This window comes from Camelus ferus, chromosome 19 (genome assembly GCF_009834535.1).
Source record: "Camelus ferus isolate YT-003-E chromosome 19, BCGSAC_Cfer_1.0, whole genome shotgun sequence".
Taxonomy (NCBI): domain Eukaryota; kingdom Metazoa; phylum Chordata; class Mammalia; order Artiodactyla; family Camelidae; genus Camelus; species Camelus ferus.
In genome coordinates this window covers 5,370,297-5,384,550 of record NC_045714.1, presented here as the reverse complement: position 1 = coordinate 5,384,550, position 14,254 = coordinate 5,370,297, and the positions used below count along the sequence as shown (strand labels likewise).

At 38.9% G+C, this 14,254-nt stretch overlaps 1 protein-coding gene across 3 annotated transcripts in view; it reads right to left on the bottom strand.

Moving 5' to 3' along the window:
• Positions 1–14,254, bottom strand: part of SLC9A8 (solute carrier family 9 member A8) — a 63,822-nt gene that overhangs the window by 43,490 nt on the left and 6,078 nt on the right. For all 3 annotated transcript variants that reach the window (XM_006174986.3, XM_032461351.1, XM_032461352.1), the window contains 2 exons: positions 12,826–12,906; positions 800–858 (listed from right to left, as the gene is read on the bottom strand). In XM_006174986.3, the coding sequence (XP_006175048.1) occupies positions 800–858; positions 12,826–12,906 (140 nt within the window). The remainder of the gene's footprint in view (positions 1–799; positions 859–12,825; positions 12,907–14,254) is intronic.

The window sequence follows — 14,254 nt, the reverse complement described above, 5'->3', positions numbered from 1 at the left end:
TTACTTCCCTCTGTAAAATCAGTTTTGTTACACACTTGTTAAGCTCCCTACTCAATGTGGATGCTCAAAGTTTAAGCTGAAACTTGAGTTTCAATTAGTCCTTGTACCACAAGATGATGCTCCAGCTCTAATAACCACTGTGTAAACATAAGGGTGTGAACATCCAAGAATTGAGGACAGCATGGTGTGGTGGAGAAAGTATAGAACAAACAGGAGTAGAGGGCCTAGACACAAGACCCAGCTCAACCACTTTCTAGCTCTGTGATGCCGGGTATGTCCCAACCTCTCCAAGGTCACTTTCTTCATCAGGAAAAACAGGGATCATAACTACCTCCATGGTCGTCATGAGGATAACAGAAGCTACAGCATATAAGGCATTCTGTAAGGTCTACAGTGCTGGACAGATATGTTTTATTATCCTCAGCTGTCATAATGGAATTAGGAGCAATAAACATTGCTACTGTTTAATGCTAATTAGAGCATTTCTCCCCTATACAGCAGGTTAGTGTAAGACTATAAAAATGCAAATACACACAAAACATGGCATTGAATGCTTCTATGTTAACTTGAAACAGTGTGATTCATGCTTTTTCAAAAAATTCAGATTAAAAAAATTTTAAAACACCCTCACTTATAAGGATATAAACCCTCAACCTAACAGAATCTTAAAAAAATTAATGAGACAATATGTACTTCAAATAATATTTAAAAAACCCTACCATAACCACCAGTGATACTAAAATTAAGAACCAATAAAAACTGTAATTATGTTAAAAAATGAACAGTTAGATAAACCTACCTTCCAATTTGCCAGTTTTTTAAACTCTATAATTTTTATAACTGCTCCCATGAGAATACCTAGAAGAGAAAATGTAAAGTTTAACAAAACTTTAAGATTTGAGAAAGATTACTCAGGCTTATTATTCTAAAGGTACTGATTCTTATTGCATCTCTGAATGGTTTTTATGGATTTCTGCAAGTTTTATGTCTAAAAACATAATATTGGAAACCTGTGTAGAGTTTTATGAGCCACATGAGTTTCTCACTTGCATATCAGGCAAACATACTCTAATGAAGTCTACTATTACTAGGAGGCAGGTGGAGGGAGAAAAAGCTTTAGAAAAAAAGACCCAGGGATGCTTTTCCTGGCATGGAAGATTTACTATCTGTCATTTTTGCTACAGCCACTCACTGTCAATGTGAAATGGCAGAAAGCTTCCAAGCTAAGGTTGCCCTGTACTGCTTATTCCTACCACTTTCAGAAAGGAATCCAAGATCACTTTCTCAGACTCAGACGGCAGCTCTATGTATTTAGTCATGATAAAGCCCCAGTGCTGAAAATAACCTAAAGTAAAAATTCCGTGAGATTCCTGGAACAAAACAGATCATCTAAGTTCAGGCATGTTTCCACAAAGCTGACAGGCTCATTACTCTCTCATAAAGAACCTACCAAAAATAATTCTCAAAGAAGCATCACGGGTCCAATTTATGATTGCTCTGTTACTCACCAGATAAATGATTCTTAGCCGTGTGGGCTCATCAGAATCACCATGGGAACTTTTTATAAAAGAAAGACACCTGAGCAGAACTCCAGACCCGCTAAATCACAATCTCTGCTAAGGCTGAAGACCACTGTCACAGACGTGTGGAGACAAAGACTTCCCTCTCCCCTGTAGGGGAAGGAGCTTTTCCCCATCAACAACAGAAAGCCAAATAAACACACCTTACGGGGTGGGGTGAGGAGAAAATTTCAGAACACATAAGTTTATTAGGAAAAGAAGCTGCACCAGCACTAACTGCTGTGGGGACAAAGGGGTTTGAGGTGAAGAGAGGAGGTAAGTGATTTTAACTTTATGAACCTCCATTATTTGCACTGTTATATATTAGCAAAACAACAATAAAACTAGTTTGATAAAGAGGAAAAAAGAACAAGACAAAATAGATCTGAGCTACAAAGGGAGTCGATGATCATAGTTTCAGAACAGTAATTGTGCATTCACTTGCCACGTGGCATGAAAGCACTGATTCTAACTCCTCGCCAGTTGGCGTTTCCTACTTGCTTCTTTTTTCTCATCTTTTCAAATTGTGTACACATGTTAAGGAGTTTTCATACAAATTTTTATGAACCAAATAGTTCATGAATACTTTGTAACATATTATTAATAAGACAAAAGTCCCTTTTGATGAGATCCTGCCCCCACTCCCATCTTAGTTTTCTCTTTTCCTGCCCCAAGGTAACCAACAACCTTGATACATTTGGGGAATATTCTACCAGACCCTTCTCCACCCTCTCACCTATTTATATTAACCATACGTACTAAGGTGTGTGTGTATGTACACACATGACATATCTCTGTGTATTTGTACAAAGTTTATGGTCCTATAATGTATCTTTCTACTATTTGCTATTTTGCTCAGAGTTAAGATCAGGGGTTACTACATACAGATCTGCCTCATACCTTTTTAACAGCTCTACAGCATAGCATAAAGATGCAGCAGATTAAATAGATATTTCTCCAAAGAAGATATACAAATGGCCAATAAGCACAAGAAAAGATGCTCAACATCATTAGTCATTAGGGAAATGCAAATCAAAACCACGAGATACCAGTTCACACCCACCAATATGGCTATAATTTTTTAAAAATGGAAAATAAGTGTTGGCAAGGATATAGAGAAACTGGAACCCTCATATGTTGCTGGTGGAAATGTGAAATGGCACAAAGGTTGTGGAAAAGTGTGGCAATTCCTCAAAAAGTGAAACAGAGTCACCATACAACCCATCAATTCCATCCAAGAGAACAGAAAACATGTTCACATAGAAACTTGTACGGACATTCATAACAGCAGTATTAGCCCAAAGGTGGAAACAACCCAAATGTCCATCAATTGATGAATGGATAAAACAAATGTGATATATCCACACAATGGAATATTATCTGGCAATAGAAAGGAATGAAGTACTCCTATATGCTGCAGTGTGGTTAAATCTTGAAACATGCTAAGTGAAAGAAGCCAGACACAAAAGACATCTTTTATGATCCATTTATATGAAATATTCAGAACAGGCAAATCTAGAGAGACAGAAATGGTTGCAGAGGTCTGGGGAGGAGAGTTTCGGGGGTGACAGCTAAACAGTATGGGTTTTTTTTTTTTGGTGGTGATGAAATGTTCTAAAATTGATTGTTGTGGTGGTTGTACAACTCTTTGAATACACTAAATCACTGAACTGTACATTTAAAATGGGTAACTTGTATGGTTATGTGAATTATATCTCAATAAAAAGTTACCCCTGCCTCCAAAAGCCAGATTGTATGGGTTCCATTTATCCAAAATGTCCAGAACAGACAAATCTAGAGGCAGAATGTAAGGTTAGTGGTTGCCAGGTGAAAGGGGAAGGGGAAAATGGGAGTGACTACTAATGAGTAGAGGCTTTCTTTACGAGGTGATAAAAATGCTCTAAAATTAGACAGTGGTTGCACAACCCTGTGATATACTAAAACTCACTGAATTGTACACTTTAAAATTATAAAGTTTACACTATGTGAATTATATTTAAAATTTTTTTAAATCAGAATTTTTTTTACTGTTCCCCCAAAGAAGGCTGTCTCCAACTGCTGTTAACAGCCACAATGAACATGCTTGTATGTGCCTCTTTGTGTAAAAATATTTCCCTAGGGCAGATCCAGAGACAACGAATGAATATTTTTATCTCCAAAAATGTCGCCAAACTGTCCTCTGAACTGGCTGTGGCGATTTACACCACTGCACCAAAGCATCCTTAGCAACCCTGGAAAATCATCGGACTCTAACACTTCTGCCAATATGATGGGCAAGAAACTGTACTAAAGTTTCAATCTGCATTTGCAGTCAATCTGCAGTCAGTAATCATTCCTGATTACTAGGGAAGTTGAATTTTTTTTCATGATTTCAGATTTCACTTTTAAAGGTCCTTTTTTTCTGTGCTACGAAAACCTCAACTTTCTTTTTCCCTTGTAAATGTATACCAAACTTTAATACCACCATTAACACTTTTACAACTACACATGAAGCAGTCACATTTGAGAATCAGTGATTATTCTCCTGTCTAAGCTTGTTTCTGTATTATTATTTGTGAAGCACTGGAATGCTTTGTAAAATACAATGTGATATTATTATTATTACTATTATTATTATAACTTGAGTAATCCTTTTGAAATGTCCAAGGACTGAACTATGGTGTAACATGAAGTTGGCAAACTACTCCTTGACCTTTCGAGATTGAGGTTCAAAGTTTAGGTCAAATTAATCCACTATATAGGAGAAATTAATTTATACCACACAGGCTGGAAATAATACCCTAGGCACAATTTTGTATATTCCTATCAGTGAAAAGAATTTGAGCATGCACCTTCAAGTTACAAACTTTTCATTATTATTATTATTATTATTATTATTATTATTATTATTATTATTAAAAGTGGTACTATATTAATGTGTTTTAAAATATAACAAAAAATAGAGATTGTGAAAGAGATTCAAATTAAATAGAAACATTAAGTTGTAATATTTACTTTTACTCCCTATGAATCTTTGTGCACACACCTCATTATGGACACTCCTGGATTAATTCAAAACACTGGGAGCAACTCGTAATTATTTGTTGTGCCCCTTCTCCCAGGATTTGTCACTTTAAATTATTCTTAATGCTCGAGAGAATGCTGCAGGTAGGAAGGCTCAGAGGGGTTACACAGCTTTTCTGACAGCTCAAGGCGAGCAAGCGACAGTGCACTGCTGGCTCCCGGGTGCCTTCCACCACCTCTTGATGTTGAGACCCAGGGAGCCTGCACTGCTGCAGTCCTTCTGCACTGCTGCTTCCGACTGCTAACACTCCTCTTTCTCCCAGAGTGTACTGCTGGTCTACCATTATCACTGTAAAATACGAGTCTCTCTGAAAATTAACATTGCAGGAAAATGCTTAAAAAGTATTCAGTATAACAATCAGGTTACAAAAACAGTATGTAGAACATGATCCTAGTTCCCGTAAAAGAAAAAACATATGCACACACATTTATTTGCATTGTGTTAAAAAGAAACACACAAACACATGGACTGTGTGGTGTCAGGCACTGTGCTAATGTATACAATATATCTTATTCAGCTCATTCTCTCAATTACCCTACAAGATAATAAACCATAATAATATAAATAATGATAATATTAATAGCAGCAGCTAACAGCTATTAATTACTTAGCAGGTAGGCATTATACTAAGTGACTTCCATGCATTACTCTGTTTAATATTTCCAATTCTACAAAGTGAAGGCATTGTCACCTGCATTTTACAGATAAGGACCTAGCCTAATGACCAGCATCACTGAACTGGTAAATAGCATGTCCAAGATTGTTTTTAAAATGAATTACTTTATTTTTACTTAATTATGTAACAGATGCCTATGGTACAAAATTTAAAAGGTACAAGAGAGTACGCAGTGCAAACTTGCCTCCCTCCCCTCCTTGTTTCCTTTTCTCCTTCCCAGAGGCTACCAGTGTTATCAGTTTCTTGGTTATAAGGTACATCTATTTCTGCTGAGTGTCTCTACATTTAAAATCACATATATTCAATATTTTGTAATAACCTTTAGTGAAAAAGAATTTGAAAATGAATATATGTATATATATGCATGACAGGGACATTATGCTGTATACCAGAAACTGACACATTGTAACTGACTATACTTCAATAAAAATTAAAAAGTAAAATAAATAAAATCATATATATACATATGCATGTACATATATAATAATTTTAAAGACAAATGGTAGTACAGTGTTTACACTATTCTGATATATATATTTTTAACTTACCACTATCTCTTAGAAACTATTCCATATCAATACATAAAAGAGCTTCCCCACACTTTTTGTTTTGTTTTGTTAACAGCTGCAGTGTATTCCCCTAGGAATGGACACTCAGGTGTTTTCCAGGCTTTTGCTATCACTGCCATTCCCGTCTGAATAAATTCATCATTGCACATGTGTGAGGGGATCCATCGGCAAAACTCCCAAAAGAGGGGTTGCTGGGTCAAGGGTACAGGTATTTTTAATTTTGTAAAGAGCTTATCAGCTGCCTTCTGTGGCAGACGCTGTGAGGCTCACCCAGTCCCCTTGACTGGGCCCATCTGTGTGAGCTGCTGTGCGTGTTGGCTGCTAAGTGCTCACAGCCGTCCCCTTCTTTAGACAACTGCCCTTAGCTGCCAAGACGCTCATCATGGAAGTTATGCCCGCCCAACACCAGCTCATAGCCAATGACTAACCGATGGGGCTACAGAAGTCCAGCCCCCTTGCTTTAAGGAGAGATAGACACTGTTGTGAGTTCTTGCCCCAGCGACCTCCTACCGAGACCACACTAGACTTATCCTGAAATCACACCCACCGTTTGCCTCTTTCTCTTTCTCTATTCTGGTTTACTCCCTTCCTTATAGATTTATTCCTCAAGGCACTCTTCAATAAATAAAATGTCCTGAAACCCCTGTCTCAGACTCTGCTTTTGGGGAGCTAACCAAAGACCACTGGTTCCAGGAGTGGAGTGGTCATAAGGAAGCAAACTCGAAGGATGGGGTTCTGAAGTTGGATCACTCAGCAATTGCCTGGCAAGGAGGACCCCAGCTCTGGAGGTAAAATACTGATAATCCCTCACCTGGGGTAGCGGTGTCATTGCTAAGACTTTCACTCGTGGGGACTGGGTCAGGACACTGGTGGGGGAGGCAGTGGCCCATGCAGTATCTCTGGTGTTAGAGAGGTTATGGGAGAAATAATTATAAGTGGAATTGCGCTTGTTGCTGAGTGCCATTCATGCTCTGAAAAGAGAAAACAGAAGGCCCAATCACCAACTTAAAGCAAAGGGTGCAAGTCAGAGGGCCCTCTGGACGGCCCTGAAACAGACCCTCACTCCTGGAGCTGAGGCTCAGGCACAGGTCTCACCCGCAGGAGTGGTGGATCTTCAGACAAAGTTCAGTCAACTCAAGACAGATCTCCTGTGCCTTCCCCTATCAGGGTCCTGATAAGGAAGAGGTGGGACTCAGACGCAGGATGAGGTGTCATGTACGTGAGCACATTTCACCTTCAGGTTCCCAGGTCTGCAGAAGTGGGCCCCCTCCCTGTTGGAATAGAGCTCCCAAGTGACTTCAGATTACATGGAATTAGGGAAGTGCCTTATGTTAACTCCTGCTTTCTGTCATAATATTGCCCCAAGGACACATGGCCATTCCACAGGACAACACACTGGTCCACTGCTGACGTCACATTAATCTGGTATGAAAAGCATGATGGGGCGAGTCTGAGTCTTGGGAAGACACAAGTGCTTCAGAGGATAGAAAGTTGCCGGGACCTGCCCGTCTGGGAAGCTTGCAGGGATCAGGCAGTCTGAAGCACGCCAAGACATTCCCTCCAAGTGAAGGACAAGGCCTGCGCTGTCCACCCTGATGAAGAAGCACAGCGCTTGGTAGGTCTTCTCCAGGTTTTGGAGGCAATATATGCCACCCTTGAGAAAACTACTTCCACCCATTTATTGGTTTGTGGGAGGCTGATGGTTCTGAGTGAGGTCCAGAAGAAAGGTCCAGCTGCAGTTCAAGCTCTATGCTATAATAAGGTAGTTCTGAAAATCCAGTCCTCGATGCTGCTTCCTATACTAAAATAGATACTCCAAAAATAGTATTCGAAAAGAAAGAAGACCTGCTAGGAAGATGTGAATCAGTTCCTCAAAGGTGTCTGTCTGTCTGTCTTCTGGGGAAATGCTGCTTGTATATTTTGCTTTTAAAGTAGCTTACTTTTTCAGTGGAATGTTATTCCTTTCTAATCCACTTAGAACATTTATGGGGTGAAAGAAGAAATTTATAGAAATCAGCCCAAATAAAGCAAGTTTCAGAATGCAATTCTTTAACAGCCTTCTTTTAAAATTTAGCCTACCTCATTATACTGGCATTATCTAGAAGATTAAAGTATGAAATACAACTTAGAGATGATAAAGTGCTGAGCCAAGAGAACAGGACCGTAACACTAGGAGAGTCAAAGCAAGACTCAAGGCAAAAGCATGCATTATCACACACACAGCACACATTTAGCTAATGGCCGCAAAAGAGCAACAAGACGTTCCAATAATAAATTGTCACCTCTGATCGATGTTTCTAGAAACACAGAGGCTAAAAGTCTGTGCTAGCACTCTTCCTTGGAATGCAACAGCCTGGAAAATCCTTAGAGTCTAATGTGATCATTTTGTCAATTTGACAACCAATTTTGGCCTCTGCCTCTAAGACAGCTACTCAGTGCCAACAACGGAACGCTTGTTTCTTCTCTAATAAAAATCAAAGCACCTAAGATCCAGGGAGAGTTACTCATGTGACATCTTAAGCTGCATCAACACTGGACTCTTAACAGTCTAGAAAGTAATGAAAGCTGTTACAGAGTTAGGATTCTCCCTTAAATTCTCCTTAAAAACAAACAAACAATTTTTTAGAACTTTAGCACAATTAGAATATAATTACTGTATCTTTTTCCTAGAATTACCTTTAGTCAATAACTCAGGAACTGAGTGATTTTTTTCATCATCTTCCACTCAAAACCCGCCTTGAAAAAAAAACAGCTCTATTCTTTAAAAACAACAACAAATTACAATCCTTTAGTCAAAACAAGGAGTTAACACAACTAAAAGCACAAACACAGTTAAGGTTATGACAAAGGAGCACATTTGTGTATCTTATGGACTCAATGATTCAATCAAATCTGGTTACAAGTTAAAACACAGTTTTTCTAACTACCAGTTGTATTCAGGCTAAACCTTGGCACTTGGTAGTCAAACTTTCATTGGTAATCCCATTCTGGACTTTCCTGTCTCTACAATAAAGTGTGCAGACTTTACATACTTGATGTATGACTAGTCCTGTTTTTGCTATCTACAGTAGAGGACAGTGAGCAGTATATTTTATTTTCATTCCTTATAAATTTCAGCACAAAATGTATAAATAGTAAATCAGTACTATGTGGGCAATAAAAATAAATGTGAACTTTACTAATACCTGGAAAGAATAGTAAAAAGGAAAGAACACAAAAAATGATATAAATTCAAACCAAGTCAAGGAATCTAATCAACACGTGTCTACCCATGGTTTGGAAACAAATGAAGCAAGACAAAAAGCTGGTTGTCAATGAAAAGGATTTTTCTTTTTCTGTGTAGCTGTTTAAGTGTGCAAAAAATTTTATTTTATTTTTTTTAAAAAGGCCCAAACTACAGAATTCCGTTAAGTACAAAAAGTATCTGAAAGCTCTGAACAAGAGCCAAGGGAATATCTTTAGAACTTCTTGTTGATACTATGTTTTTATGAAGAATTTAAAGTATTGAAATTCATTTGAAAATAAAATAGAAGGGGGAAATGTGCTTTTAGAGAGTAGACAGTCCTTTTGTATACCAATAATTTCTTAGGAACTCTGAATGCTTAACTAGCACACAAAAGGCCAGTAATATCCCTAAATGACTGCAGGCTAATAAGGAACTTCTGGCTGGAAGAAGCAGGCTAGGAAGGCTTATCCCTGAGAGAATGAAAACCCCATTTTCTCTGGCAGCTCCATCTAGATTCTTTTTTGGCACAAAAGTTGGAAATTCTTGAAACGGTGGCTATCTCAATATTTTGTTACACTTTGCTCCAGTAGGAGAAAAAAGTTTTCCTTCAATTTACATAGCTTTATGAAATACAGAACTATTTTGATAGCTTTGTCAGCATTTCTAAATTCTAACCAAATGTCCTCTAATATAATAAAAACTTTCTGGACCCCAGCACTCCCCATAGAAGTGCTCTTAGCATTCCAATCACCTGAGTTAGCAAGTAAGTACTAAAAAGCAAGACTTACTTTCCATTACTCCTCCCAAGACCTGGCTGTACAGGCTAGAGTTATTTGTGCAACATCAGCGAAAAAATTAACCTTGTGGACAGAGAGCTTTGGCTGACCCCCAGCACTGCTCCACTCCACGTCCAGCTCTGGGATGGGGTGGGGCATTTGGTCAGTTCATCCTATAACTTCTAGTGGAACCAGGGAGAAGAGGAGGCCACCTTTCCCATTGTGACTTCTACCGTAAGGATAGTAAGCCTGAAGTTGTAAAGGCTTACCAAGTGGAGAGAGCCTGCCTGAGAGTGAAGCCAAAAAAAAGGGAAGCATGGTTGAGAAATGGAGAAAAACTGAGTCCGAGAGACTTGATCCAGCTGAGTCTGAAGCTAGCACCACCTTATAGCTTTCTTGGTTCCATGAGCCAATGGATGTGCAACTCCACCCTCACCCTGCAATTTGTTTTCTTTTAATCATTTTGAATTGATTTTGGAAAAAGTCCCATATCAGTTATTTTTAGCTGCAAGTAAAAGAACACCTGACTACAAGTGGCTTAAACATAGATGTTTATTATCTCATAAAACAGGCAGCTCTGAGATAGGTAGTTCCAGGCTATCAATCCAACAAAGCAATGGTGCAGCAAGAATCCGGGCTTCCCATCTGTGCCCTTAGCAAGCCTTAGCATCCTGGCTTTTGTCTTTGAGCCACAGTGACTCCAAGATGGCTATCAGTGCTCCAAGCATCATATCCCCATACAACAGCATCAAGAGAAGGGGCAATTTCTCTTTCTATCAGAGGGGAAAACATTTCCCAAAACTCACCACCCCAGCACATTTCCTCTTAGTCTCACTGGCCAGAACTAGGTTTCACACTGCCTTGCTGCCTCCACTCCTCTCAAATCATCACTGGTAAAAGCGAGTGCAATTATCATGATAGTGAAGACTAGTCTTGACTTGGAGGGGCCCACCTTCCTTGAGTGCACTGTGGCAAGACACTGGATCAAAACTAGGATTCTGTTTTCAAGGAAGAAAGGGGAAACGGCTCTTGGGGAGGCGCCCAACAATGCCTGCTGTAGGTCCTAACACAAGCACTGGTAATTATTGACCTGCAGTTACTCAAACATTCAAGAGACAGAGAGGAACTTGATATTCCCAACCAAATGTGAGAACCATCATTTTAATTTCCACGTGCGCAATACCTAAATATACACCAACTATAGTTCTTACTCTTTTAAAAATTTTTTTCTTATTTTTTATTGAAGTGTAGTCAATTTACAATGTTAGTTTCAGGTGTACAGCAAAGCAATTCAGTCATACATATACATACATTTTTTTTTTCAGATTCTTTTCCATTACAGCTCATCACAGCAAATTGAATAGTTCCCTGGGCTTATAGTTTTTATTCTTAAGAAACTGTGTCAGCTGACCACAAAACTATGACTTCCTTGGAGTGGTTTTTTTAAGTCTTTACTGAATGCCCCAGAATAGCAGGTGTCAGCTATACAGGTTATTTGCAACATGCCTAATATCAGGAAAGAAATGTTAATGAATGATCCTCCTATTCTTAGAGCCCTAAAGCTATCCTGTTAGCTAAGTTCGTTAGAATCTGCCAGGATGTGCAGCTGAAGAGCCTGCTCAATGGAGAACAGGAATTCTTTGAATAAAACTGGTTTCCAGCTCTTCACTGAAGATCAGTACTATCCAGTGGTGCCTCTTCCTTAAATTATGGCATCATCTAGGGGTTCTGGGGCTTAAATGAGATGGCAGTGTGAAAGCTCACAGGCCGGACCCTGGCACTCAGCAGTACAGTGAAGTCCCGGGAAGATACAGGAGGGGTTGAACCCAAGTAACAGGTGTTGATGAGGGAAGGAGAACGAGCAGAGCTAACCTGAACCACTGCTATATTGTGGAAGAATTGCTAAATATGCTAAACCAGATCTCCAAGGCAGAGAAAATTAACTTACAAAGCATCAGTGGTGATAAGAAAAAATTCAATTTTATCAGTATGCAAGTGGAAACTAGCAACTACAATATTCTAAGCTGAGGAAAGCTTAGCTGACCTTAATAAAACCTTATTCACCATGCCTTAAGCACCCCTACCCACATTTTAGTCTTCATTTTAATACTTACTTAGAAGTAAAGTCCCTGCTTTTTCCTTCATTAACCACTTCAATGAACTTGCATGTGAGCTCACTTGTTATTACACTGAGTCACATACTCTAAATAGAGGCTAATTATCTTAATAGTTAATTGCCACAGGAAACAAAAGAGAAATGTAAGTGAAGTAGAATGGAAGTGCTCTCTGAAGACTTTATAGTTGACTCTGACATTAAAGTGAGCCATTTCTCTGTCCTAAACTGCAAAGCGAGAGTCTCTTCCGGCTGTAAAATTCAGGGATTCTACGAATTACGTGTCAATTACTTGCCTTAGTTGAGTGTCAGCACAGCTTAGTAGACCTTAGAATGACAATGTGAATGGTCATTTCCAAAGCCAATCTAAACCATTGTTATATTGGAAAAGAACTTCTAAATATACTAAACCAGATCTACAGGGCAAAAAAAAAATTAACTTATAAAACATATATGACTTACTATGTAAAATTAACTTATAAAGCAGTGATAAGGGAAAATTAAGTATCAGCAGTAGGCAAGTGGAAACTCGTAAAAGTAACTACAATATAACAATCTGATGAAAGCCTTGGATGTACTCTGAAGGTAGTTCTAGAAGAAGAAAGGGCTTTCAGGCTGGATAGAAGGGCTTCCATGGGAACTTCAGGAGGTCATCACCCCACTCGGAGCTCCCATGATTTCATCTGTAAAATGGGATCATAACCCCCTCATGGCAGCTTGCAGTGAAGATGAAATGAGCTCAGGTATGTACCACAATCTCTTGTGCTTCCTGGTCCTTTGGAGGCACTCAAAAAATGGTATTGTTACTGCTTTTTATTATAGGATCACCAATGAGCACTTACCTAAAGAAACAACAGCAACACTCTCTGGCAAGAAATGTAATCTGTATCGGATCAGTAAATGCACCAATATGATGCAGATAGCTGTGGGAAAAAAAAAGACATTGTTAAAACAGCCAACTTTGAATGACAAAAACCAAGTTCAAGGCAACGGTTACTGCTGGGAAGTTGCCAAGGAAATGGACAACAGGCAATGATACAGTAACCCCAGCTGTATTTTTCAATTTCCTATTTCTTAACCTGGATGCATGGTGTTTATTACATTTTCTCCATACTTCTTGACAAGCCTGAACTATTTCGTCTTCTGGCTACTGAAAGAGAAACAGACATCTACCCTTTTTGTAAGCTGTTAAACCTTATACAACCATTTAAAATTATTCAAATTTCCCTGATTCTGAGAAATGATTCTCAACTTTTTTGAAGTAATCATCAACTGGAAAACTCTAAATGGTGAGGAAGAAGTAAATGACATTAATCACTTTGGTGCAAATATAATTGCAAGAATATATGTTGACATGAAGTATTTTGCCACCATGTTATTCTCTTTTAACACAGAAGGGAGTGTGGGTGTTTTACAAAAAAGACAAAGTTAATGCTTTGGTTTGGTGATAAGAACATTCAAGACCTAAAGATGGTGTGTGCCTGCTCCCCAGCTGGGTACTGGGGCTCCCACTGGTTGAGGGCTCCCCATAAGCCGGGCACTGCACTGAGTACTTTCCAAACACTATCTCATTTGACCCTCAACACCCCCTCTCAATCAGCTGTTATCACCACTGTCTCCTTTGATTAAAGATGAGAAAACTGAGGCTTAGAGAGTCATGTCACTAGCAGGCACTGCAGGGTTGAGTTTGATTCCAAGCCTGTGCCCTTAATCCTGAGCACCCACCACCTCCCTCCTGGTGGCCCTCATTCCTCAACCACCAAAATAAGAATAACGTCTGACTTTCCTCACAGAGGTGCTGACGTCAAAGAAAAGAAAAGAGACAAAAGGATGTAAAATGATGTGAAAGAAGTAAGTATTTCTGGACTTGAAAAAATCATACTTCCACAAAAGTAATTCCTAAATTTAATTTCAAGGCCCAAATGTTAGTGTGCTTGTCTTTTTCTTTTATTAGGCACCTAGGTGGTCTACCATCTCATCAGTCAAAGTATTATCTCGATAGGACTAAAAATAAATGCGTTCTTTTTTTTTTTTTTTTTTTTGGTAAAAGGAAATGTTTAAACAATCTGCATGGCTGTTAACTGGCCACCCTCAGAGCCCACACTGACAAATTAGATTATCTTTAGTCCCACCAAAAAGCACCAGGTGGCCAGAGAAAGGAAACAGCTGTAAATATAGAAACTTTGTCCTCCTTTCATTCTGTGCATTAAACTATCAATCTGTGCTGTTATTTTATTATAAATATTTAGCCTAGTTGGAAAAATCCTACAT